This window comes from Diceros bicornis, chromosome 18 (assembly GCF_020826845.1).
Source record: "Diceros bicornis minor isolate mBicDic1 chromosome 18, mDicBic1.mat.cur, whole genome shotgun sequence".
Lineage (NCBI taxonomy): Eukaryota > Metazoa > Chordata > Mammalia > Perissodactyla > Rhinocerotidae > Diceros > Diceros bicornis.
The window spans coordinates 55169545-55197073 of record NC_080757.1 but is presented as its reverse complement, the minus strand read 5'-3'; the positions used below and the strand labels follow the sequence as shown (position 1 = coordinate 55197073).

The following is a 27529-nucleotide window of genomic DNA, read 5'->3' as shown; positions in this document are numbered from 1 at the left end:
ATTCCAGCTAGGACCTGGATTAGCTGAGGACACCAGCCAGGGACAGGACCATGTGGCTGCTCCCAGCCATGCTCCTTCTCTGCATCCCAGGTGAGTTGGGCTGGGGCTTTGGGAACCTGGTATTGCAGGGGGCAGGACAGAAGGGGCAGGTGGAAGGTCTGTCCTGGATTCAAGCCAGAGGTGAAGTGTCAGCAGAAATGGGAAGGACACATCTGTTCATCCATCTGTAAATCCTTCGAAGATTTATCCACAGACCCTACATACACTTATTGAGCACCAACTGTGTGCCAGAACTGTTCTGGGTGCTGTAATTTAGAGCAACTCCTGCACTCAGGGACTTGTGGTTGAATGAGGGAGTCAAGCAATTATAATACAGCATAGAACTTGCTATACAAGAGATTCATTCACATGCTGATGAGACTGCACAACAGGGGCCACTAATTCCGCTCCTGGAAGGGTGCAAGTTTTGCTGAGGCTTCGCTGGAAGTTGGTCTTGAAGGATGAATGAGTTGGCTGAGTGGACAATGAGAATAGCTTATGCAAAAGTGTGGCGATATGAAAGATCATGGAAAATTCAGGAATTAGCAATAGTTCTGTTTTGCCAGAGCTTAGTATAAAGGGGTTGGAAAGGTTTGTTAAAAGGAATTAATGAAGGGTCTAAAATGCCAGCCTCGGCATCCACCTTAAATCTCTCCTGGAACAGGGTGTGGTGGAGGTAAGCAAATAAAATTGTCCCTCAAAGGTTGGACTTTCTGAAGAGAAACTCTTAAAAAAGACATTCAAAATGTATGAGAGCACATTTTTCTGTAGGGAGGAAGTTTAGGATAAAAATTAGAGGGTATGCTTCATGTTTATAGAATAATTTTTATGTTGGATTCCCTCACAAAACATAGAACCTGCCCAACATAAAGACAGACTCTTGCAGACAAGTGGATGAAAAAGGCAGAGATTTAAAGGAAGAAAACCAGCTGCGTGATACTGACCAAAACATAGTTTTCTTATTGGTAAAATGAGAGTGGACTGGAAGATCTTCAAGGTTTCCTAAGGCCCTCGTAATCACGATCTTAGACTCAGAAAGACAACCAAAAGAGATGCATCTCATTACACATGGGAGGTGCTTGAAGTGTCTTAAATGATGATGATGATGAGGATAATGGACATTTTGTGAATCATCTTAACTAATGAAGTGGGCACCCGAAGCGGTGGTGGCTGGAGCCAGCTTGCCCGTGTTTTCCCAACCACACGTCTAGCGAGAGCGCGTTGTTAGCTCGAAGTCAGTCATGTGAGGGTATTTACATGCAAATTAGCAAACACTGCAAATCAGGGCTTCTCTCTCACTTTGCCCAGAGAGTTGGTTTACCAGCACATCACTGCTTGTTTCAATCTGCTTGCTTAAATCTGATAAAATTATCTAAATGTCGTAGCCTGGGTGCGGTTAAATGGAAGATGGACACCTCTTCCCATCCCTTCATATGGAACTGGCTGACCTCTTCAACCTCACAGGTTCACCTTTGCATCCAGGGTATCTTTGCAGCTGGGGTTCCTCACAGGTCCCGATTAAAACTTGGAAGTCACTTGTAAAGACTTAAATTTTGTTTTTCCTTTTTCATCCCAGCTCCTGGCTCAGGTCCCTCCTATCTTTCCCAGCATTCTCCTCCACCCACCACACCCATGCAGGGTTACATATGCTGTTTGGAAAAATGTGACCGCTTTAAATTTATGGAGGGCACCCAAGAGGGTTATATTGCTAGCCTGAGAATGGGGAATGAGAAACGGACGTAAAGAGAGATGGTAAGGACAATTTCAGAGCAAGGAGAAGAAGGGCAAAGAGGAAGGAAGTGAATTCCAATATAAAATGAGCAGAAATAGAACTCTTATTTACTATGCATTTTACAACCTACAAACACTTTCAAATCTATGACACAATTTAACCCTTTGAGCAACTTTGTGACTGAGGCAAGGCAGATAGCATTCTCCCCATTTTACAGGTAAGATGGGGAAGAGATTAGCCCACAATATATCAACTAAGCAGAAGGACTTAAAATGAAATCCAGATCTGCTTCCTCCCCAGAGCTCTTTCCACTGGGCTTGGGGATGTCCAGAATAAAGCTAAGCTGGGAATATTCACAAAACTGTGCACGGTGCTTTCTGCTGATGACTCCGCTACATCATCCGGTATTTCCATTCTGAACTGATTGCTCTCCTACATTCCCTAGCTCCCAGGAACTTCAAGCAACCAGCAAGCACTTTTATTAAAAAAAGGAAATGCACACACGCATTTATATAATCCCACAAATAGTTTCCAGAAAAATGCCAGATTTCATTAAGACCTGTTGCCCTTGCATTCAGGCAACATTCTAGCAGGACAGAGAGTCCTCTTTCGGAATTAGTAGAACTTCTTTTTCTTCACTTCAGGTGAGCAGGATTAGATTGGCCGTGGTAATGATGCTTTCTCCTCATTGGTCCCTGCAAGGCCCTCTTGTATTTTAATTATACGTAATTTAACAAATATCTGTGAACCCACTGGCCAACTCAAGAACTAGAATGCTACCAACAGCTTATATCTACCTGCTCCTTCCCCATCCAATCTTGCTTCCTCTTTCAAACACCAGTAACCTGGGGTCATTAGTCAACATTTTGCATGAATATTTGCTTTTGCCATACTTGTGCACTGGATAGAAAGTTGGGCTAAGGAACTATAAGCCCCCAATCTAAATTAATCTGTGATTTAAGGAGCCACATCCCCGCGTCTCCACCTTTTTCTTTAGGTTTCTCAATCCAGATACTCCTTTCTGCAAGTTGCCTTAATTTTCCTCAGTTTTGGAGGTGGCTTTGTTGGCTTTATAAATGCGCTTAGGCACACTTCCTGTCCTAGCCCTGAAATTTAAGTCATGATCTCAAGTAATGAATGCCTCCAGCTTGGGGAGCAGCGGGTCAGGCTGTGATCCTCATTTTCCAGACACTGACGCCCAAGGTCACACGGCCAGCAAAAGGCAGAGCCGTGCTTAGACTCCAGATCTTCTGACCCCAGTCAGGGCTCCCTACACCTAGCTGCCTCCATGACTGAGGCACCTTCTTCACAATGACTCTGGGTGATGAACCTTTCATTCTCGCCAACCTCCTCTGAACACAGTGTGTGTGTGTGTGTGTGTGTGTGTGTGTCGGGGTGGAGGGGCGCACCCTCCTAGTCCCTGTGTCCTTGATGCCGTGGCCCAAGTTTCCACACTGTGCATTCTGCAAAATAGAGCTGGTACATCCTTTCACTCAGCCTGCAAGGGCACCAAAGCCCAGGGGCACCAGGGATGCGAGCAGTGGGCATCGTGGAGGAAAAGGAGCAGGAAAGAGGAAGAAGGGAGTGAGGGAGTCTTTCAGGAACTCAAGATTTCATGTCAGGGAGCTGCTGCCGGGTGGGGGTGGGAGCTGCCCGGCTGAGGTGAGTGTGTGTGTGTGTGTGTGCGCACGTGAGTGCATGCATGTATGAGAGTGAGAGAGAGAGGGAGAGTGAGAGAGAGAGAGTGAGAGAGAGAGCGCTCTACCTGCTTGCTTAAAGGAGCCCAGTGTGTAAGCAGTGGAGTGCAGGGTAGGAGGGTGGGTTCCAGCCAGCAGGGACAGAAGGCCAGACCAGCTCTTCTGTATATTGACTTATTTTATAGAATTGTAGACTCTCCAGGCTGGAAGGAACCTGGAAGTTTCTCTTCAGTCTGACTGCTCATCTGCTGCTGGAATCTCCTTGATTGGAGGGGCAGGAATTCTAGGGTGCGCTCAGCTCTGAAGGGGCTGGCTCCGAGCTCGGAGGGAAGGGCTCCAAGCTCCCCAAGAAGGACTCGCTCCTGAAGCTGCATGAGAGGCCTTGGGCTCCGCTCCCCAGGCTCCTGGCTGTGACATGTACTCTTCACCCTGATAAATTCCCACCGTGGGGAAATGCACTTCTGAGCTCTGTCCAGGACCTGGAAGGAGGCACTGTTGAGAATGCACCACCTCTAGGAGGGGGTTGGGGCAAGTTGAAGGGAGGAGGTGAGACCAGCTCTTTGACCTTGGGTGGAGGGCAGCAGTGGAGAGACACGTCCTGGGGGAAAACAGAGGTGTGGGCTAGGTATTGGAAAAGGGAAGGTTCCCCAAAGTGAGGTGTCCAGGGTGGGAAGGGTCCTCCCATGAATTAGATCAGCAGGAGAAATGGGGAGAGCTCAGAGTCTGCAGGGTCCAGAGTCACTTTCCTGCGGTCAAGAGAGAACACAGGCAGCACGTGGGCAGGGGTTGGGCTGAGGCTGACGGGTGCCGGGGAGTTTGGAGAGGCCAGGGGCTTGGGCAGCGACAGTAAAAAGTTCTGGGGCCAAGCATGGTTGGTGGGTGAGGAAGCAGCGCATGGTCGCCCCACACGTGGACACAAGAACAGGGAGAGCAGAATGCAGCCAGGTGTATGACAGATAGAGCCAAGGACAGAGAGGGCAGGAAAGGGCAGATGGTGGGAGGAAGGCAGAGACATGAGCGAAAGCCAGAAGTTAGGGCTCCTTCACCTGGCATGCGCCTCGAATCTGAATATAATTAGTTCAGATCCCAGCCAGTTGTGCAGCCTGCAAATGCCCAGGGCTCCTCCACCATTTCTGCTAATTCCCAGGGCCCATGCTTCTGTGGCCACTGCAAGCTCAGCCCCTTCACTGTTTTCACACACACGTACACACACGCAGGCATGTTCACACACACACATACACTCAAGCTCAAGCCAAACATTTCGTTAGTTTTTGAACATTTGCTCAAGAGTTGGGGGGCTCTGCTGAGTCACATCACAGCATACAGGGACTTCCCCCCACTGCAGCCTTTCTCCCTCCTTCTCCCTCCTTGCACATCAGCTTCTTACCTTTGCCTTCCAATCCTCACCCCCACGTTCCCCCTGGTCCAAAACCATCCCACTCGGCTATAGAGACCATGATCTCATGCAACCCCTTTCTCTCCTGAACACATGGTGTCAGTTGACAACCAGGCCCTGGGGACTATGATGGGGGTGGGTCAGCTTGTGCCCCAAACTTGTGTCAAGAAGCCTATCAGGGGGCCGGCCCCATGGCTTAGCGGTTAAGAGCGCGCGCTCCAATACTGGCGGCCCGGGTTCGGATCCCGGGCGCGCACCGATGCACTGCTTCTCCAGCCATGCTGAGGAGGCCTCCCACATACAGCAACTAGAAGGATGTGCAGCTATGACGTACAACTGTCTACTGGGGCTTTGGGGGAAAAAAGGAGGAGGATTGGCAGTAGATGTTAGCTCAGAGCCGGTCTTCCTCAGCAAAAAGAAGCGGATTAGCATGGATGTTAGCTCAGGGCTGATCTTCCTCACACACAAAAAAAGAAGCCTATCAAGGCCTCCTTTGGGAACCAGCCCTTCTTCCCAGCAATATGTTGACCCTCCCTAGAGAGTAGTTAAGATGAGGACCAGAGATTTATTTTTCCTCCCTTGAGGACACATGGAGAGCAGAGTAAACAAGTGGTCCTCTTAAAGAACAAGTTTGAGTTGCAGAAAACCCAGAGTGCAGAGGCTTCGCTCCAAGAGGAAGTGTTTTCACACATGACCAAATTTCACGCCTGGCAGAGGCTGCAGGGCTAAGGACAGGGCAAGACAGCCAGCTCTGTCTGCTCTCACCTCTGGCTTTGGTCCAACTCTCATTGTCCCCAAGGGGTGGAGTCCCTGTGTGGTTATTCAGTGTTTCAGGGCTCACGGAGCACAGGTCTCTACTCATCCTGCCGACTGCAGTCTCCAGACCCTCTGACTTAGGTCCTAAGCTTAGATGTCCCTCCAGGTCCCCATCCCCGAGCTCAGAACCATCCATGCCTCCCTGGGGACTTTCCCCCTGGGCTTCAGGCAGACAGCTCCTGATGAGGCCCATCAGGACGGACTCCTGGGATGTGGCTTGTGTTTTCCAGGCTGTTTGTCCCTGATGGGCCCCAGCTGTGTGACAGGCACCATGGGGAACTCTCTGAGTGTGCAGTGTCAGTATGAGGAGAGGTACAAGGCGTATAACAAATACTGGTGCCGAGGACAGTACGACACAACATGTGACATAATTGTGGAGACCAAAGGAGAAGAGAAAGATGAGAGGAATGGTCGTGTGTCCATCAGAGACCGCGCTGATAAGCTCACCTTCACAGTGACCATGGAGAACCTCAATGCAGATGATGCTGGATCCTACTGGTGTGGAATTCAGACAGTATGGATCCTGGACGCGTGGTCACGTGACCCATCAGTCCAAGTTAAGGTGTCTGTTTCCCCAGGTAAGAGCTCTCCTCACCCCCGCAGCAGAGCTTATGGGATATGACATGGGGACAAGGATGGGTGCTATACGGAAGAGCGTCTCTGGGTCTTGTCTTGTCCCCAGTGTCAGTGGTGTTGGGAAGAGTCTATGATGTGGGCAGGGATAGTAGTGGCTGATCCTTTAGCCTGGGGCTGGGTCGGAGGGCAGAGCTCAAGGCATTCTCACTCTCATAGCACCAGTGCCTCCCTCTATTGCCTGGGAGGCCCCTCCATGCTGAGCCACAGCTATTTCCACCATGCCTTTTGGAAATCTGTACCAAAGGAAATAAACTCTTCATACATAACATCTTCAGCTTGCTCATAGAACATTCCGTCTACCACGTTGTCCTGAAACTGGCCTCACTCCTCTTGTTCCAAGAGGTCGGCTTCTTGAGTGGATGCTGCTCTTTCTCCTACTCCCCATATGAAATAGGGCCGTGAAGCCACGTCCACGTTCTCCCAGCTCCCCATCACAACTTCCAACCTATTACTTTCCCGCCTGCTTTTTAAAAAATTAGTGTCACATGGCCACACGCCCTCTACCTCTCCTCTCCATTGGCTTCTAGGGTACTCTTCAACATTCGGTGGGAACCTGGCAGCTTCTCCACCCCAACCTCTGTCATCGTCTTGGGAGATTTTAATGGATAACTTGTCAAATATTCTTGTCTCAGGTTCCAGGTTTAGTGGCCTGCATTTCCACTCTCTTTCAGAATTCTGCTCCATGGCAACATCGCAAATCTTGTTGTCACTCCCAACTACTCCATGTCCAGAACCCTACACTCAAACATTCTATTTTCTGACAACTTTCCATGTGTCAGCCTGGAAACCCTCAGCCCCACCATTCCTATTCTCAACCTCACCAAGATCTCCAGTCCTTTGATCCTTCTCTCCACTTTCTCCCAATTTATTGCCTACCTCACACCTTCCCTGACCTCACTTCCTTCCTAAGCCAGTGCCAACTCTCATGATAGGCTGTTTTTTCGTCTCTTACCAGTACCCTCAGCTCCCATACACTATTCCCACTATTTCCCTTTCCAAACCCTCATCCTTGGATCCATCCTAAAATTAGAGTGACCAACCATCAGAGTTTGCCCAGGATTGAGAGAGTTTTTGAGACATAGGGCTTTCAATACTAGAACTGAAAAGTCCTAGGCAAACTAGGGCAAGTTGGTCACCCTTCCTAGCATCTATCTGCTCCAGTCCTGCTGGAAAAATGTCACAGATGGCGCCTATGGGTGTCAATAGAAGTTCATGGTTTCTGATATTACCCTCCCATTCTTCTACCTTCCAAGAGCACATGGGACATCAGATGTAAACTCATTCATTTTCTTTCCTTCTCCACCTACAAACTTCGGTGCAGCCTAACTCATTATTCCCTCTTTCCCTTTTAGGTTGAGGATAAGCTTTCCCTTCTTCTGTTCAAGAGCAATCATCCTGAGGATGGCTTCTCACCCTGTGGCTCCTTGCCTCCCATCCACTTGAGCCAAGTTCTCTCTTTGCTCATCCAATCCTTCCTCCATCAATTATGCTCACTCTCTCTTGTCCTCAGCCTCTTCCTCACCACTGCTCTTCACTTCAGCCTATAAACATGCTCATGTCTCTCATGTCCTAAAAATAACTGCACCTTCCTCTAGGTGCCACCATTTCTCATTTCTCTCCTTCCTGCTTGCCTGAAAGGTGGGTGAGGTACACTTCCTCCTTTGTGCTCCTGCTGTACCTGGTGGAGTTCCACCCCAGTGCCCACTTTCTATTGAAGTGAGTCAATCTGTTTAGGTGTATCTACCTTTCCATAAGGGTGGAGATGGTGCCACATCTATCAACTAATCCCCAACAGCAAGGACGTCAAAGCCTGCTGTTGGGTGAAGCAGAGCCTGTGTTGGGTGCTCTGGGAAGGGCTGATCCTCTGGGGCAATTGCTTTTTGGGGAGATCATGAGGTTGGTAGAGTGGGGGTGGGGAATATAGATTATGTCAACAGTCTGGACACCTGAGGTCTTTGGGAAGAGCTGGGTGACAACCTATTCCCTCCCCAGTGATGGGTGAAAGTAGCCTTAAGTAGTCTCCATCTGAAAGGTCTCTGAGCCCCCTCTCACAGTCTCTATGAGGCTTCTGGGCCACAGGCAGAACCATCTTCTCCAGACTCCTCCCTGCCCCTCCTCCCTCTAGGGCTCCTCATCAGGGTGGCGAAGCCCTTGAGAGACCCCCTGCTCTCACCCCAAGGAGAGTCAGAATTGGGATGGAAGAAACACCTGCCACTTATTAGAGATGACTCTTATGGCCAGTTCTGGAAAAGTCTCATTTGGTCCCGGAGGGGCTTGCTCCATCCAGGAGGTGGCCTGGGTCTAGCTTCAGAGCAGAGTATCTCTTGAGTCCCTTCTGTGAGCAGATGATTGTGTGTGACATCAGATCCAAACACATGCTCAGTGTGCGGCTGGGGAGAGAGCAGCTCCTCATGTATGATTTTTATCTCCAGCACCAGGTACAACCACAGGGACGACCAGATGTCCAGTGGCACCTGCCACCCTTCCAGTGGTGAACACCGGGCAGAACCTTAGCACCAGGAAGGTGCTGACCCACAGCTCAGGCTGAGGACCCAAGACCTGGAGACCATGGAGGATGAGGGGGGCAGCAGCCTTATGGGACTCTGAGGTTGGGGCTGACAATACACCACGATCTTTTTACCTCACTGTCTGCTGGGTTTTCCTCCAACTATGGTCCTGACCTTCACGTTCTCCAGGGCTGCATGGGGTTTCTGAGTGGAAAATATCACTTGTTCTGTGAACACTCTCCTCCGTGGGGCAGCTTCAAGGACACAGGCAAAGGCTGGTTTCAGATGGACATGCAGCCCCTCCTCCCATTCCCAGCCCTCCCCTCTCCTTCCTCATCTGGTTCTGGATTTGGAGTCCTGGTTCTGTGGTTCCTAACCAGGGCTCGCTTCCAAAGGTCTTTGCTCTACCAGAGATCCTGCACCCAGGAGCTACTCGTGGGTCTGTGAGGAGATGGGCTGGCTTCCAAAGATACCCAGAAAGGGCTGTGATGCTGCTGCCAGACCCTGAAGGGAAGGGAATGAGGGGCAGGGCTTTAAAGTGTGGGTGAGGATGGGGTTTCAAGAAGCCAGTTGATAAAGGGGGAACTGTGTGAGGGGAAAGGGGCATAGAGGGTGAGCTTGGGAGCATGTTTCTGGAAAGGAGCACTGCCTGGATCCCTCTTCTCTCTTCGCTCCATCGCCTCTCCTTCACGAGAGTCCCAAGGGCAGTTCTTGACCAAGGGAGGGGAGGTGACAGGGGCCCCAGAGTGGCTGCCCTGACCTGTGTCTGTTCTGGGTTTGACACTGAGTTATTTGGGCTCTGGAGTCAGGGCACAGGGAGGGGTGGGAAATGAAGAGTCCCCCAAGGAGGCAGCTCATTTCCTATCACCATGTCCCCCACAGGTCCCAGCCCAGCAACGTCCACTTTCTACTCCTGGTCTTCCTGAAGCTGCCCCTGTTCCTGAGCATGCTCACTGCTGTCCTCTGGGTGAACAGACCTCAGAGGGGCCCTAGAGGGAGACAGAGTCAGCCTGACCAGGGGAATAGACCATGCAGTGCACTGGCCCCAGGAAGGCTGTCTCTAGGAGGACAGCCCTTCAGACTGGACAAGAGAGACCTTCAGACTCTGGACTCCAGGGCAGGGGGGCTGCAGTGCCTGGATTCTGGAGGGACTCGGGTCTTCTGGGGGTGTTGTTCCTGTGCCTCAATGGAGAGTTCTGGGTCTCAGAGGACACTCTCTGAGTCCTCAGGTGGAGGACGGATGAGTCTCCCAGGCCCCTTCTTGGGGTCCTCCTTTCTCCTCCCCAGATCCCCTGGCTCCTTGTCCTCATGCCCAGCTCCCAAGGCCAAGAATTCTCTGGAAGTTGCATGCTCAGAAGCCTGGCCCTTTACTCTTCTCCCTGGCACAAAAACTCCTCAGCTCAGGGTCCTCCGGGGCAGTAACCACCTCCTTCCTGCAGACAGGAGGCTCCCTGAGCACACACCCCTCACAGCTTTAGTCTTTGGGCTCACAGGGCTCTATCCCCTCCTCTGGGACAATCCCAGGGGAGTTTGGTCCTGACAGAGCTTGCTCATGCAACTGCCCACGGTCCTGCATGCTCAGGGTTCCTTCCTCTCTTCCAATGCCTCTTGGGTCTCACTGATCTTCAATCCCCCTTGTATCCCTGTGACCAGAGAGTGTGGGGCTGGGCTCAATGCATCTCTTCCTGGGCCAGCCATGGTTGAGCAGCTTCAAGTTAAAGTTCTGGGGCTAGTTGGAGCAGTAGTGGGATCAGGAGGCAGTGAGTACCCCTAATATCACTCTGGAATTCCCCAATCTGGAGGTCTCTTGTGCAGAGATCTGATGGGGAGCCCAGCTTTATCTACTTTAAGAGAAGTCTGTCTGAGGCCACCTGTTGACTTTCCATGGAAGATGCAGACACAGTTTTCCAAAGACAAGGTTCAGGACACAGAGGTGAGGAGATACTTCACCACACTGGCATGGCACGATACCACAGCCACCACTTGGCACCTCAAGTCCAATAAAGGGCTCAGTTGGTTTTTGAATGCTTGTCAATTGCTCCCTCCCTGAAGTCTGCAGGCAGAAGTTGCACAGTCTGTCGCAATCAGCGTCACCATCTCCACTCAACTCCCTGCGTCTAGACCAGCCCTCTCCTCTCTGCCAGGCCCAAGCCTGCCCTGAGCTAGTGATGGCAGTTTCCAGAAAGCACTTTGAGAGCTCCTCTAAGTGCTGAGTCCTCAGGCAGGGCTGCCAAGCTTGGAACCTGAGCCCTGATGTGGCTCCCACAAGGGCCGGGTCATCCATGGTATCTCAAGGAGAGCTGGGGCTGGCCCAGGACTCAGCTGAAGGAGAAATTCTAATTAATGGGGCACATATTAATCATATTAATAAAACATACATAGGGGGATATAGGAAACATAATGATGGGCAAGAGAGGAAATTATGAAGCACTTTATAAAAAAGATAAGCTCACAAGTCAGTATAGTTTAGGCAGTATTGGTAAGTGCAACAGGAGAGCCATAGGCAAGATGTTTCATGAGGGAAACCTGTGAGATTGGGAAAGGAGATGAAATTTGAGAATGATGTTAAAGGAGGTGTAGGATTTCAGCTGAGCGTGGGTGAGGGGGAGCAGGGAGTGTGGAGACATAGTTAGAAGAACAGCATAAGTGAAGGCAGAGAGACAGGAAATAATCATCATAATTGTCATTCATAGAGGATCTATCATCAAATGGAATGTGGTGTTCACATACAATTTCTCATGGTGGAGGTGTGTCCAAGATTCCAACAGAGTGAAATTTTCTTTTTTGTGGCAATGCAGATGGAGCTGACCTAGGAGAACTAAGGTGGAGGTGTATTGTGGAGGCTTAGGACCCAACTCTTACTTAAACTTTGATTGGAGACATTTGGATGGGTTTGAGCAGATCAAAATGGGATCATGGATGTGTTTTAGGAAGGCTTATCTAGCAGATGTGCAGGATGGTCTGAAAGGAAGATTCTGGGAGTCTGGAGGTCTCAAGCCTGGAAGACCAGAAGAATGGAGCATCATTGACAGAAATAGGAAAGTCAGGAGCAGACTTGGGTGATGCAGAGCTTAGTTTTCTCAGTGTGACTGGGATGGCCAGGCAGAGAGGTCTAGTAGGAAGCTGGAGACGTGGGACAGCAGAGTACTGATGCTGGAGATGTACGGAGGTTAACTGGAGCCCACGGAGAGGTGAAATCTTCAAAGGAAGAGTTCAGAACCAAGGACAGAGTCTTTGGAGCCCCTATAGTTAGGGAGCAAGGGTAGAGGGAAGAGACAATGAACAAGGTGCTGGTGAAGGAGCAAACAGGTAGAAGGTGAGAAGCCAAGGGCCATGAAGGGGAGAGAGCAGAGCCAGAAAGGTAGAGGTGGATCAGGAATGAGAAGTGGCCGTTGAACTTACCACTCACAATGTCACTGGTTAAGTTTAGGAGAGCACGTCAACAGAGCAGTGGGAGCAGAAACCAGATAAGAAGAGTAAAGAAAGAGTAACCAGATGGTGAGGATGAGGAGAGAGCAGATGCAGGAGAAAGGGACAGCAGATTCCCCTTCCTTCCTTCCTTCCATTTTTCCTTTCTTTTTTCTTTTATTTACTCATTAATCCAACAAACTTTTTGTGTGTCAATGGTGCATTGTTCTGGGCAATTAAGATAAGAGTTTAAACAATGCAGACTCCCTACTCCAAAAAAGGGAGAATTGAGATATAGACTAACAATTGCAATGCTTATTTGCCACCTGTACATCTTCTTTGGTGAAAAGCTTGTTCATGTCTTTTGCCTATTTTCTAATTGAAAACAATTTTTTATACTACTGAGATTTGAGACTTCTTTATATATTCTAGATGCTAGTTCTTTGTTGGATATGTGGTTTTCAAATAGTTTCTCACAGTCTTTTCATCATCCCCACAAGGTCTTTCATACTGCAGAAGTTTTCAATTTTGATGAAGTACAATTTGTTAATTTTTTTTGGAGATTGTGCTTTTGGCATCATGTTTGAAAACTTTTCACATAGCCCTAGATCCCTAGTATTTATTTCCATGTTTTCTTCTAAAATTTTTTTAGTTTTTATGTTTTACATTTAAATTCATAGACCGTGATCTATTTTGAATTATTTTTTTATGCTACAGATTAATGTGTTTTTTTCCACCTGTGGTTGTCCAATTGTCTCAGAACCATTTGCTAAAAAGAATATTGTTCCTCCATTTAGTTGCACTTGCTTCTTTGTCAAAAATCAATTGGGCATATCTGTGTTGGAAGAGATATGGAGAGGTTAACTAGAGCCCAGGGAGAGTCAAAATCTTAAAGGGAAGAGTTCAGAACCAAGGACAGAGTCTTTGGCGACCCCCACAGTTAGGAACCGCGGGTTTGGGATTCTGTATTTTCTTCCATTGATCTGCGTGTCTATCCCTCCTCTAATATCACTCTGTCTTGATTACTATAGCTATATAAGTAAGTCTTAACATCAGGTAGAGTAAACCCTCCTTATTTATTCTTTAAAAAATTTTTTTAGGTATTCTAGTTCCTCTTCCTTTTCTTATAAATTTTAGAGTAAGCTACAAAAAAATCTTGCTGGAATTTTGATAGGAATTGTGTTAAACTTATAGATCAATATTGGGAAAATGGACATCTTTACTATGTTGAGTCTTCCAATCCACAAATGTGGTACATCTCTCAATTTATTTAAATATTCTTTGACTTACATCATCAGCATTTTATAATTCTTAACATACAGATGCTGCACATGTTCTGTTAGATTTATACCCGGGTATTTCTTCTTTTTTTGGAAGCAATTGTGAATAGTATTGTGTTTTTCATTTTGGTTTCCACGTGCTCGTTGCTAGTACATAGAAATATGATTGTCTGTGTGTGTGTGTGTTTCGATCTTGTATCCTGTGACTTTGTTGAACTCATTTATTAGTTCTAGTAGGTTTTTTTGTAGATTCCTTGGGATTTTATACATAGATAATCATGTCACCGGCAAAGAGGGACAGTTTTATTTCTCCTTTTCTAATGTGAGTGTTTTAATGGTGCTAGAGGCCTCAGGGAGCTCCTGGAAGGTTTTAAACTCTCTGACAGTCATGTGGAGCATGTGGCATTGTGGGCCCACTGTTTTCAGGCATTCCCACTTTCAAAAGAGAAGTCAGAGTGAAATTCCTCGTGTTTACATATAGGCAACAAATTCTATTTAAAAAATATTGTGATCAAAAAACAAAACATGTCTGCAAGTCCATGCAAATCATGGATGCAGTCTGTGGCCTCTGAGCAAAGCAGAGCACCTCTGAGAAATCGCAGAGCAGGGTTGTGTCAGTCTAGTATTTATGGCTGGGGCCATCTGGTGCCCTCAGCAGGCTTGAGAACTGACCTTCTCAAGTGCACAGATGGACCTGTGGGGACGATGTGTGGGCTGGCCCCACGCTGGCTCAGGGGCAGATCCAACTCTGCTACCTGGCCTTGTGACTGGGGACCAGGGGCCACAGCCCTTCAGGTCTCCCTGTTCTTATATGTGATATGAAGAGTAAGACTTGCATGTGGCAGTTTTAAAACATGGCTGCAAATTCCTTGACACCCCTCCTATGAAGTGTTGGGTTTATGTCCCCTCCCCTCGTGTCTAGGGGCGGCTGTGACTGCTTCAACCAGTAGACTAGAGCAGTGTCTCTCAATGTTTTGCCATTATCATCCTCCTAAGGAATCTGTTTAGATGGCTTATTTTTCTAAAAATCACCCCATCCCATAAAATCTTAATAACAAAGATATACTGTATATATTTTATGTTACGTATACCTATGTATGTAGATGTGTGTGTGTGCATATGTTTATTTATCTGTGTTTTGTATATAAAAACACAGATATTTATTTATCTGTGTTTTGTATATAAAAAGAGTAAAATTTTTTCACCCTCCAAGAACCAATGTTCGCCCCTGTTGGAATGCATGGAGAGAGCATGACGAAAGTGACCCTGTATGACTTCCAAGGCCAGGCCAGAAGGAACCCTGCAGCTCCTTCCTTGGTCTGTTGACCCCTCAGTGAGTCCGCTGTCCTTGGAGGTCACAGGGACACATAGATATTAACATGGTTTCAAAGCACTTCCCCACAAAACACTTATTAAGTACAGAGAGGAAAAGAGTAACTTCAATGAGTTCTGACAAATCTATAGTCATATATCCACCACCTCTATTAAGATCTTTATTGAGATGATAATAACTCAGGTGTTTACACCTAAAAAAACTCATTAAACTGTACACGTAGCCATGTGAAGACTTTATAATTTTTGAGGTGTATATATATCTGAGGCGTGTATATATATAATATATATATGAGGTGTATATATATATATATGAGATATATATATACCTACACACACACATATATACCTCAATACACTTACTTTTTTAAAATACAGAAAATAACCTTTAAAAAAATCATCCTAAAAAGTCCCCATGCTTTTCACTCTAACCGTCAATTAAAGTTTGTATCTACATATGGGAGGTCCTAGTCGCGACCTCTCTGAGGGGGTAAAAAGATATCCTCCAGGCCCCTCCCCGCTATAGTCTCCCAACTCACAATTACTAGATGCTTTCTAACTCTAGGATTTGACTTAGAGTCACTTCACACCCTGTAGAATGTATAGGTCATCCTCTCATATGTAAAAAATGGGAATAGTGTCTCAATAAAATAATCTCACAAGAGCACAGGAGATCCATAGATTTTAATAGGAAACGAACAGAAAGAGATAGGATGTGAGCTGGGCGATGGCCCAATCCTGTCTTCAATCATGTACGTTCAGGGGATTCTTCCTCCAGGAAGTACTGACGCAACAGAAGGTGGATTCAGCAGACATCTGTACACCCAGCCCATGGTGGGGGGGTGGTCTGTGCCCGGGTAGACACACTCTGAGGCTTTTTGGTTTAATTCGGGTTTTATACTTACTGGTTGGTCTGGAATTTTGAAACCCGTTATTGGCTGGAATCCTGGACCATGTAATAGTCAATTCTCTTTGGCAGAGCCGCTCTAGAGTCACAAGGAAAGGAGGCATTGGGAGGATCCACACAGCTGAGACTACAGGTGCCTCCGAGGACCCCGCGTGGAAGGGGAACGCCATCTCCTTTCCTCCCTCAGCTCCTGCCATGGAGGCCAGGGTCCTGGAGCTGTGCAGAGCAGGGAGGGAGCCGGTTCTCTTCCCGAGGCCAGGACGAGGGGAGTCCTCACCTCAGCGGGGACCCTTGTCTCTTGGAGCTGCCATCACTGCACTTTCCCTGATGAGAGGTCCGGAGGTTCTGCTCCTCCGGTGTGAGGGTGTCGATGGTGTGGGGGCTGCGGTTCTCCTGCTCACACTGGCATTATTTCCCCTTGGAGACCCCTGACTCCTGCTCAACCACATCACAGTACACAGCAGGATCCCAAGCAGGGGCACCTTCATGAAGGTCAGGAGCACAAAGTGGATGTTGCAGAGCAGGGCCCTGCACAGGGAACATGGGGACAGGAGTGAGCTGTCTCTTCAGGGCAGCCCCAGGCCCCTCCTCTCCCTGCCTCCTTGAGCCAAGACCTGTGTGACAGGCAAGCCTGGGTCCCTAGCCAGGAAACCCCCTCCGAGGGGCACAGTCAGATGCCCAAAGGCAAAGCCTTCAGGGGCCCCCCTACAGGCTCAGCCTGGGGCCCAGCACCTTTGCTCTCTGTCTCCATCCCCGCTTTGGCTGGTGTCCCATAATCCTCTTCAACTCATCTGCGCTCCAGCCGAGCTTAAAGGTCTGCCCTTTCCTGTTTTTTGATTCTGCTTCTGCCGTTCTCTCACCTGTGTCTCCCTTTGTACATTCCACCCTTCTTTCAAGCTCAGATCTAATATTACCTCCTTGAGGCAGAGGAAGGTCCCTCTAGCCCCGTCAACCTGGCTATTTACCTGCTGAGTTCTCCTGGGAGGGGCCTTTCCCGGCTCTGACCCTCATCTGATAGCACATACGAGATGCTCTATCTCAAATGTCCCTTATAATTGGCGCTTGGTCTAGCTAGACTACTGGGCCCTCGGTTACATACGTCCCTTGGTAGTTCCTATCAGTGCATGAGAATTTGATGCCCCCTCACCTTCTGCCTCATTCCCTCCCCTACAAGCAGTGCAAGGACCACCCCTTCCCGCCCCATGCGGACACAGGCCACCCTTGTCCTCTCGCTCAGCCTGCCTGAGCAGATGAGTCATGTTGATTTCACTAACAGGTCTCATGAGAGAGAAAGGGCATGCTGCGTTGCACAGTCTAAAATTATCCTTCAGCCACTGTGTTCTTTTCACAAGTTCCACTCCCTGTGGGGCGCTGCACCCCATCTCTCTCTCCCCGCCAAGTTTCCTCTTGTGCTTCTCCAGTCTTGCTAAAAGTCCCGCGTTCTGCGCTCTCAACTCAGCAGAACAACTGCCCTCCAAACAGCTTCATTCAGACTCATCATTGAACAAACTGTCCAGCAGGGGCCAGGCTCCAAGGAATAGGACCTTGACAAAGGAAGGGAGTTGGACTGGAGCAGGGAAGAGAGCCGATGGAGGGCTGTTCTGAGAGGCATGACCCCGAGAGAGAATGGACCTTGACCCTGGACTTTGGGGGAGCCTGAGGGCACCGGGCTGTGACGGGGTGAGACTGGGGCAGGGTGTTTTCTCTTTGGTGCAAGAGCTTACTGATTGCTCTTTGGATGCTTCTGGAGGGGGTGGGCTTCAGGTTGATGTCTGTACCTCTCTCCCACGTTTCCCTGTGAGAAAGCAGGAATCCCAGCTTCCCGCTCCCTCTCAGCATTTCCCTAGCACGTGGGGGAGAGGACAGCTGCAGCCATGAAACATGTACCTGCCCGTGACTGTCATAAGCAGAATAATGACCCTCAAAGATGTCCTAACCCCCAGGACCTGTGACTGTGTTATGTTACATGGCAAAGGGCAACTAAGGCTGCAGATGGACTTAAGGTTGCTAATCAGCTGATTTTGAGATAGGAGATTGTCCTGGGTGATCTGGGAGGGCCCGAGGTAATCACTGGGGTCTTTATAAGTGAAAGATGGACATAGGAGAGTCAGTATTAGTACGATGCAATGTGAGAAAGACTCAACCGGCCATTGCTGGCTTTGGAGATGGAAGGGGCTGCAAGCCAAGGAATGTGGGCGGCCTCTAGAAGCTAGAAAAGGTGAGAGAATAGATTCTTCTCTAGAGCCTCCAGAGGGAACTCAGCCCTGCCAACACCTTGATTTTGCAGTGAGACTCATTTCAGACTTCTGATCTGCAGAACTATAAGATAATAAAATTGTGTTGTTTTAAGCCACCGAGTTTGTGGTCATTTGTTACAGCAGCCACAGGAAACTCACACAGAGCGCTTCCCTTGCGGCACACTTGAGGCTGACCCTGCTACACCTCCTTGTGCTTCTTGGGAGTGGGGTGGCAGTTCGGAGGGAGACCAGAACCTTCTTTCCTGCAGCCCAGCTGAGGAACTTTGTTTGATTAGGTTCCTCGTAGGGAGTGAGTAGCTCTTTAAGTACTCAGAGGCATAGAGGGGGAGGGAGAGGCCCAGGCCAGACTTGGCTGTTTCTTTCTCGCACAGGAAACATCAGAGGGTCCCCACGGGGGTCCCTGACAGAGCGCCCCGAGGGGAGCAGCCACAAGCAGCAGTAGGAAGAGCCTGCGGGGGCCAGCTCTGCTCACCTGCTGAGGGGGCTGGTCAGAGCCAAGGGTTGGCTGCTGTTGACGCTCTGGGTAGTTGGAGACGAGGAAGCCAGACTGGCCGGTGTGTCTGTGGTCACAGGTTCGATGGTGTCTGTCGTCACAGGTTCAGTCCTGTCTGTTGTCAGCAGCATGGGTGGCATTGTTGAATATGCTGCTAAACGCACAGAGCAGAGCATGGTTCTGAGGGGGACCCAGGTGGCTCCCTGTGGCCTTCTCCATACCATACCCCATGGATTAAGAACTTTTCTGTCTTAGTGCCACCAGTCAGCCACATTGGTCTTCTCTCACATCTTTTTGGTTTCTTATTCAAGACATAACATTACTTCATTTACAGAGAAACACCATTTTACCACCATGTGAAGGATTTTGGGTGGCAAGCTATGTAGGCAGTTTACAAATATTCAGTTTAATTTCAGAGTCCTGCTTGGCACAGCTGAGCACATAAGAACTGTGTTCCCACTCCTTAGAGTTTTCAACTGGCTCTTTTCTGAGTCTGAGCCTTGGCTGAAGCAGGCTCTGTGCCACCTGCCCTGACGCAGTGTGACCCACGGAGCTGGCTGCTCCGGGATTCCTCTCTCTCCTGCAGCTGGGCCGAGCGCCAGCAGCCTCTGCTTTCCCCTGGAGTCCTTCCTGCCTCCCATTGGCTTCCTCATTTCCCCATGCCTGCCCAGTGAAGACTTGTCTGGCTTGGAGGGTCCCAGCCTCCAAATCTCCTGGAGCCAACTCCTCCACTCTTCCACACATCCACCCACCTTGATTGTCTTCTTCAACTAATTTCTGGAACACTGTAAAACCCGCAGACCTCCCCACTGCACACATATGCACACCGTATTTGCATACACCAAGTTTGAAAAGACTTTTCTCTGCTTTATAAATGGGCTCATGGATAACAGATATATTACCCACCTCGTGTGTGTGTGTGTGCGTGTGTGTTTGTGTATTAGTGGGGGACAGGGAGGGTAGTTTCCCTGGTGTCCAAAGTAGAGACAAGACTGAGGGATCTAGATGTGGAGCTGTGGGCTGGGAGCTAGAGCCTGCTCTCTTTCTAGGCCTCTGTCTCCGGGAAGGTCCAAGTGCCTCTGGGGCAGGTGCAGCTGAGCCCACGTTCCCCCTCGAGGCTGGGAGGCAGCCAGAGGAGCTCCGTGGGTGTCCCCTGCAATATGGTGGATCCTGCCTTCCCTTCTTCCAGAATGGAGTTCAGAATCTCTCACCCTCTCCTTTGCCCTTAAGTTGACAGAGGAGGGAGAGGAAGAGAGAGAGGGCCAGGGTTGCTTGCCCCGGAGCTGAGACAATCAGGATCATGTCTTTCTAGCACCCAACCTTCCCTGCACACTGGATAAGGCCCCGGTCAGGCTGCGGCTGCTCTGAGGGTAGAGGTGATGCCCAAATGACCTGGAAAAGAGGACCTGCCTTCCCTGGACAAGCCTGTCCAAGCCGAGTCTGTCTTTCCCTGCTCCCTCCGAGGACAATAGATGGAGACGTGCGAATATGCCGAGGCTCGCGCTCTCAGTCTTCCCAGACTCTTGGTGCATGCTCCCGCACATGCATATACACATGCGCTCGTCCACACAGAGACACGCAAGCAAGTGCACACGTGAGTTTCAGGCAAGACTTGTCTCCAGCCCTCGAGGCAGAGAGAAGAAAAGTTCTGAATCCTCTGCGGGTCAGGACCAGGGCCTCAGAGTACAGGCGGGAGTAGTTCCTACCTGCATCAACCATCACTTGCACTCGGACCCCCAGGTCAGTTCCGGTTCTCTCAATCCCACACCAGTAGGCATCTGCACCATTGCTCCCGAGGTCCTCCATGGTCACAGTGAACGTGCGCCATCTGTGATCATCCTGGATGGACACACTTGGCCCTTCTTCACCTCTTGCTCTGACCCCTTGGTTTAACGAGGGAGGATCTGGTAGGAACGCCAGGCCTTTCCATGGCCCCACCACTTCTTGTAGGTCTCCCACCCTGGATCATAGCGACACTGAACGGTCACCAAACCCCCTTTTGGGCCGCTCACTGCCGCTGGACCACTGATGGAGAAACAGCCTGGAAAACAGAAACCCAACATCCGTCTCCTCCTTCCTTGAGTCCAGGGCTGGCCTGGGCACTGCTCAGGGCTTGCGGCACCTCTTTGGGGGTTGACCGGGAGCCTCTGCCCTCTGCCCTAGGGTTCTCAAAACCCTGCATCCTGCCTGTTCCTCAGTCCTCTGCAGTGATTCTTTTACTGTCACCTCACTTGCAAAGTTCCCCTTTGGGCTCCTAACTGCCCATACAGTGGCCTCTGCTCACTCTCCATCCTACTGACCATCAACCACCCCCCTTGTTTTGGAAGTTCTTCCCTCCCTTGCCCTCAGGCAACACCTCCTTCCCCACCATCCTGTAGTCCACACTGCAGCCACAGGTTTATTTCTGAACCTCAGAGCTGGTGAGGTAGACGTATTGGCCTCCTCCCACTGCCACTCCCTAAGATTCTGCACCCACGCTCACCCTCTGAATCTACGCGTGTGTTGAAGTTACATGGAACCGAACACACACACTCATGCACACACAGTCACACACTCTCATACACAGAACACACAGAATTTTTTTTTAAACCTAAAAACCATGCTCTTTTGTGTCTCCATAACTCTGTACAAACTCTTCCCTCTGCCTAGGATGTTCTCTCTTCTCTGCTTAAAGGAATCAAGCCCTTATGACTTGTTCCTCAAGGCTTGGCTCAAATATCATCTCTTCTAAGGGTTCTCTGATTCTGCTGCCAACTCAGCCTCTCCCCGGTGCTGCCAGACCACCTGGTCCCCGTCTTGTTGTTGCACTTACTATACTGGACAACAGTCTGGTCTTTGGCTCGTCCAGGGCAGAGGCTTAGGCAGGCAGAAGTGTGGAGTTGAGCAACATGCCAGAGAGCCTGTTGCACTCCGGTTTTGCTGCTGTCTTCCTCCCTGAACTCTGAGCTCTTTGGAAGAGAGAGTCTCAGCTCTGGCTGCCAGTCAAGACCAGATGTGGAGGCTTTTAAGGGATCCGGATCCCTGAGCTCTGCCATGACTGAGTGAGTCTGAGCTGGAGCCTGAGCATCTGTGCTCTTTAAAAGCTCCTCAGATAATCATGTATTTATGTATGTGTGTATATATGTGTATATATGTGTGCATCCACCCATCTGTCATCTATCTGTTGATCTAACTGCCAAGATTGAGAAACAGTACCCTAGATATCTAGTATCCTTTCTTTCCCCAACACCTAACTTAGTACCTGTCAGATAACAAAATTTTTAATCTTTTTTTTAATGAATAAGTGCAGGGATGAATGACTAGGCCCTGCCATTTCCCCCTAGGACAGACCCTCTCCGTGTCCTGCTCCAGTCCTGCAGGCTCCAGTTCCCGAAGCCCCAGCCCCACTCACCTGGGACGATGAGGAGGAGCAGAGCCGGGAGCAGCCACATGGTCCTGCCTTGTCTGGGTTCCCTCCCTGTGATCATCGGATGCCAGCTGCCATCCAGGGCCTTGGACTGAGACCAGAGGCAAACTGCCTTCTATTTGTCTAAATTGTTATGTTTTAGTTTCTCTCGTCTACTTCCCTTAATTTTTTTTTCAGTTATTTCCTAATTTCGTTAATTAGGGGAAAAGCAGCATCATCTCTTGGGAGTGTATGACTGGTGTGAAGATGCGTCTTCAATGATTTTGGGGAAGCAAAGCATCTAGGCCTGGCCAGATCTTCAATTGCAGGTGTGTGAGGAGCTGAGAAGGTGGCTGCCAGCAAAACAGGGCATGAAGTGCAGCGGGCCGAGAGAGAGGAGCTCCAGGCCACGGGTCCAAGGGAAGGATGGAGCCCCCGGATCTGCACTCTGGAATGCAGCCCTCAGGGCTCACACCCAGGATCCCTGGAGACACAGCCCCACCCTAAACCTCCTTCCAGGCAGCCCCACCACAGTGCATCTCAGACCACCATTCCTGCCCTGGGCCACCCTCCCTCCCTGAGCCTGACCTGCTGCCCCTCCCTCGGGACGCCCTCCTCGGAGGTCTTGAGTCACTCTGAAGCAGAGGTTGCCACGGGGAGATTATAAGAAGGAGAAGTGGCCTTTTCCCGTCAGCCTCATTTTGCCCGAGATGCTTCCTCTCCCGTCTCTTTGCGTAGTTTCCCAGCTATGGGCTGATGGCCACCTCATTGCACTCAAACTGCTTCTTCCAGTGACCTCCTAAGTGGCTTCCCAACCTCTTCCCTCTTCCTTCAGATGTGCCCCTCCCTCCTCTGTCCCCCGTTCCCTCTCCCTCTTCTTTCTCTCCTCTGCTGAATCTCTCTCCTTACTCTCAGCCCCTCACCCCTAGCATCTCCTGGAATCTGTCCTTGCTGTTATTCTCTCAGGGAGCATCCCTGCCCCACTCTCTAGCATCACCTCCACACACAGGACTGTCACACGCATACCTCCTGTCACCCCCACCTCTCGGCTCAGTTCTTGGCTTTCATTGCCAATTCCTATTGGCCCTCTTGTAGAAATATCTACCCTGTTAGCAGCTCAGACATGCTCGAAGTGAAAGTCCTTGTCATCCCCACTCCTCAAATCATCTGTCACAACAACTGGGGTCCATGGGCCCAGAGCGTCCCCGTCCTGCCCGCCCCTGCCAGACTAGCCTTTCTAAGATGAAGCTCAACGAGTCTTCTTCCTGACACCTGCCACCCTCAGGGGGCTTTGCAGGGGTAGGGGGCTTGGAGGTGGAGTTGAAAGGGCTTTAGCGGTAGGAGCAGGAGAGGGTGTGGTGGGCCAGTCAGGGAGGGCGTGGGGAAGGAGAAAGAGACTGAGCAGCCTCTGTTTATCCTTACATTTGAGGGCTGCGCCTTCTGGGCTGGGGTGCCCCAGTGAGCCTGGGGCTTCTGCCTGCGGCCAAGAACTTAGCAGGGGTCAGGGCAGGACTGCAGGGAATGCTGGCCTCCTCCTAACCCCCCTCCCTCCCTTCCTTTCTTCACAGTTTTATTGAAGTGTAATTGGGATAAAATAAACTGCACACATTTACAGTGCACAGTTTGAAAAGCTTTTCTTGTTGTTTTTATTATTTTTTCAAATCTGACATATAGTGAAATTCATTTTGTTGGGGTGTGCAGTTCTGTGGGTTTTAACATACACATCACTTCATGGAATCACCGCCACAAACATACAAACAATTCCACCACCTCCCTCAAAAGGTCCTTAACTATGAATTTGTTTCTTTAACGGCGGGCAGTCAAGCTGGGGAGGTTAAGACTTCAAGCGCTGATCTGGCTTCTGTGTACCGTGGTTGGACCCTAGTTCAGCTTTCTGAGCCTTTGAGATGCATTCGTATCTGGCCCCTGTGCGCCACCCAGTGGCCAGTCTGTGAACCGCGCAGTGGTCTTCCCCAAGTTCTCCAAGTCTTGGGTCTTCTCTTCAAGGTCTGAGCCGGCATGCACAGCTGGGGGGTGATCCTGGGAGTTCTAGGTCCCTTTCTTGAGCTGCTTCCCCTTCTTGATCTTCCCAACACCCTCTCTCAGCTTTAAGAGCTGTCTACCCCGCTTCCCAGTCCTTTGGCTGGAAAGCTGGGGCTTTTCCCACCCTGATAGGCTGAGTCAGCCTCCAGGGCCAAGCACTGGAGAAGAGAGAGAAAATGCAACAGTATTTCCCCCATGTCTTCAGACCACAGTTCCTCCTCCTCCTCAGAGTTCCAGGTGTGGGCCCCCAGCTGCTGCAGACGGAATTGCAGCTTCTGTACTGAGGCTTGCTGGGGATGGGGGGGAGGGAAAGGAAACAAACACACACCAAGAAAACACCACGAATCCCCCCTTTTCCTTTAGGGCTCCCTCTTTCTGCTCCTCCTGAGCTCTTCCAATCCCTGCTAAGTGTGCAGTCAGGATATGGGCTGCAGGATTTGCGCCCAGGCAAGGGGAATATAGAAGGAAACAAACCCGGAAAAGTCACGGCTGGATTGGTCCTGCTCATTCTGTTTTCCTTCCCTAGTTTTCCTGCCACCATTCACTGTGCAGAATCCTCCAACAGTGGATCCACGCGTTCTGTTTGGGTTCTTGCTTGCAGTGAGTGGGAGAGATCCGTGGAGTGTGTTGACTTCATCTTACCTGGAGCTGGAAGCCTGCAGCGTAGATTTACAAGAGCAAGAGGATGGAAACAGGCTCAGTGGCCATCAACACAGGAGCAGTTAATTACGGTGAAGCCACCCAATGGGACATTAGGCAGCTATTTAAAGAATTAAGTGAACATACATGCAAAGGCTTGGAAAGATTTTCATGGTAAAATTTTAAAACTTTTTATTGGCTTGTAAAATTCACACGGAGTGTGCACATATCAAAAGTGCACAGTTCAATAAATTTGCACAAATGAAACACACTCATGCAACCGGGACCCAGGTTAAGACACAAACATTACCATCCCCTAGAAGACCCTCTCATGTTTCCTTCCAGCCGCTGTCTACAAAGCCATGGTGTCACATCTTCCTTCCAGTCACTGCCCATGAAGTCACCACCCTCCTGACTTCAGGCTAACAGCCTAAATTCATTTTGTTGGTTCTGCAACTTTGTACAAATGAATCACACAGTGTACACTCTTTCCTGTCTGGCTTCCTTTGACCACCATTGCGTTTGTGAGATCCATCAACGTTGTTACAATGTAGTTGTATTTGTAATTTGTTTATTCTGATTATGATATAATATTTCTTTGTGTGAATATAACAAATTTATCCATTCTGCTGTTGATGGGCATTTGACTAGCTTCAAGTTTTGGGCTATTATTAATAGTGTTGCTATGAACATTTTAGCCCATGCCTTTGGTGAACATCTGTATATCCTCCTTAGGAGCATTTAAAGAGACCCTCATCCTTTATCAAGAGGAACAATTGTGATGTAGGACCAGGACCTCATTTTAAGAGAAGTGAAACTTCAGCAGGGGTTAAATTCTCAGCCTCAGCAGGTGTTTTAGGACCAGTGTTTCCTGATAGGGAAAAGTGAGCCCCTGAGACTTGGGATGGCACATCTGCCCATGTTCTTGAACCCTTGATCCCCTCCATTTCCCTGGACCCTCTAGGTCTGCAGAAGTCGCTCATCCACTTATTAGGAGATAGTGACTCCCCATGAAGACTATGCAGAAATCTCAAAGGAAGCAGACCTCACAGGACACTGCTCATCCCCTGAGGATCTACTTCAGGAATCTGCCCTCATTTCCCCTCCTGACCACCAGACCAATAACTGAGGTTCAGGTCAGCACGGCCCACCTGGGGATATGCTGGGCTACAAAGGGGAGAGGAAGCTGATATGTACAGGCAGGAACCAGAAGAGCGTGCCTGGGATGGACCTTGAGGTACTGGTTCAGGGTGGTGGCACATAATGCTGAATTAGGAAGAGTTTCTCAACATAGGGGCACTCAGACACACAATAGAGGGACACTCGATACACCTGCAAGCCTGGGAGACTGGTACTAGTGCGCAGCTGGAGTGGTGCTTAGAAGCTTGGAAGCAATGAAGTCCCACATTAAATGAAGAAAAGACGCCAGAACGGCCATGGCAGAGTGTGGAAGAAGGGGTCAAAGGCTCAAAGAATTTAGCAGGCTAAAATAGAACTATTATATTTGACCTGAAAACCTACCAAATGTATATTATCCTTGGGAAATCCTGGAGGACACTCCATTTACAAGGAAAATAAGAAATATGCCAGTGAGGGGCACACGAGCATTGTCCAGAGGCTCTGTAGTGGCTGTCTTCTCTGTGCTGGGTTCATGGTAGGCGAGGCCATGACATATCTAACCTCCACTGGATCAGTGGGGGTGCTAGAATTCCAGAACAGCAGAGGGCAGGTGGAAGCACTTACTGTCTGAGGGAAGGGGAGCATAATTAGCGAGCCAGGTAGCAAGTTCTGAATGGCGCCCACCTGCAGGGATCAGCAAAGACAACTAGCAGAACAAGAGAGGAGATCAAGATCCTAGATGCCAGAGAGGTGCCTCGCTGGTCATTTTCTTGGTTTCTGGAAACATAACAGAAGTAGATACGTCTAGCAGTTGGCACAATCCTTCTATTGATTTTTTGGCTCATGAGGTAAGTGATCATATCGGGGAGGCTCAAGTTGAAGCCCTGAATTGCCCCTCTGCTGTGACCAAGAGAGTAAATCAAACACAACATCACATTCACTGAGAAATACCAGAGATGAGCGCCACCCTCCAATACTTTAAGGACACAGGGTGGTGGTTCCAGCATATTGCCTGTAATTCACCAGTGACAATGGGCTAGTGAAAGCTTACCCAAAGTGTAGCCAAACTGCAGCTGCTGTGCCGATAGTGATAACTTTGCTAGAGCAGGTGAACACAACCTGGTGTGTTGTGTGTGACTACCGTCCTGGCAAATGTATCCTTTTCAATGCCCATCAGAAAGCAGGAACAGAGGCAGTTTGCGTTCACTTAGTATGGACAATGGTATACTTTTGTAGTCATGTCCCAGGACTGTGTCAATTCTCTTCTTCTCTGTCACAGTATAGTCCTAAGGCACCTGGATCATCTGGACATTGCTCAGAAGATAGTTAGTCCACTATGTTGATGATATCATGTTAATAGGACTTGATGACAAAAAGAGACAACCAACTGGATGTGTTTATCTGGTAGATAAACCCTATCCAGATTCAGGACCTCCCGTGTCGGAAGTTTCCGAGATCCACTGATCTGAGGCATATTGGGCGTACCCTCAAAGTAAATGGCAGGTAAAATATAGTGCATTTTGCAATGCCTCCCTCTCGCTGACCTGCCTGATAGAACTCAGGGGAGGCTTTGAACTCAGAGTCAGCAGGGGTATTGGAGAGTGTGGGTGAGGGGTGGGACTGGAAACTGGGGAGGCGACTGGAGCTCTGTTCAAGGAGCAGTTCCCCAAACACGCGCGTCCTTGCATGTTCCACAAATGCCTGTAGGCAGGTGTCAACTCCTAAGCAAAAGATCAGAGAGCTCTTGAAGTTGTTAACATACCTGGGGAAACCACACAATTAGAGAGGATGCTGAAGGCCAGCTTCACTCCTCTTCATTCTGGAGCGTCGAGGACTCCTCTC

At 49.4% G+C, this 27529-nt stretch overlaps 2 protein-coding genes across 4 annotated transcripts; one reads left to right on the top strand and one right to left on the bottom strand.

Moving 5' to 3' along the window:
* The first annotated feature begins 50 nt into the window (after positions 1-50).
* On the top strand, positions 51-10984 carry CD300E (CD300e molecule). The gene is made up of 5 exons (XM_058562059.1): positions 51-90; positions 5911-6258; positions 8749-8859; positions 9705-9827; positions 10968-10984. Exons 1-5 carry the CDS (start codon positions 51-53, stop codon positions 10982-10984), a joined length of 639 nt encoding a protein of 212 aa, XP_058418042.1.
* A 4525-nt stretch (positions 10985-15509) lies between these two features.
* On the bottom strand, positions 15510-23392 carry LOC131417716 (uncharacterized). Of its 3 annotated transcripts, none has more exons than XM_058561517.1 (3): positions 21893-23392; positions 18481-18652; positions 15510-15966 (listed from the first exon to the last, which is right to left on the bottom strand). In XM_058561517.1, the coding sequence occupies exons 1-3, from the start codon at positions 21966-21968 to the stop codon at positions 15588-15590; spliced, it is 627 nt and encodes a 208-aa protein (XP_058417500.1). In that variant the 5' UTR covers positions 21969-23392; the 3' UTR covers positions 15510-15587. The 3 variants fall into 3 exon arrangements, with proteins under 3 accessions (XP_058417500.1, XP_058417499.1, XP_058417501.1); XM_058561516.1 differs by having other exon boundaries at positions 18481-18655; positions 21893-22069; XM_058561518.1 differs by having other exon boundaries at positions 15510-16278; positions 18481-18655; positions 21893-22050.
* Between the last annotated feature and the right edge of the window lie 4137 nt (positions 23393-27529).

Excerpts from the sequence above, each read along its gene's own strand:
- CD300E (XM_058562059.1), top strand. The coding sequence starts at position 51 with ATGTGGCTGCTCCCAGCCATGCTCCTTCTCTGCATCCCAG. Across the intron at positions 91-5,910 it reads GCTCCTTCTCTGCATCCCAG|GCTGTTTGTCCCTGATGGGC; the intron begins GTGAGTTGGGCT and ends TGTGTTTTCCAG. Across the intron at positions 8,860-9,704 it reads GGTGCTGACCCACAGCTCAG|GGTCCCAGCCCAGCAACGTC; the intron begins GCTGAGGACCCA and ends ATGTCCCCCACA.
- LOC131417716 (XM_058561516.1), bottom strand. The coding sequence starts at position 21,968 with ATGATCACAGGGAGGGAACCCAGACAAGGCAGGACCATGTGGCTGCTC. Across the intron at positions 18,656-21,892 it reads GCTCCTCCTCATCGTCCCAG|CAGCATATTCAACAATGCCA; the intron begins GTGAGTGGGGCT and ends CTGTGCGTTTAG. Across the intron at positions 15,967-18,480 it reads CTGACCAGCCCCCTCAGCAG|CTCCAGGACCCTGGCCTCCA; the intron begins GTGAGCAGAGCT and ends TGCTCTGCACAG.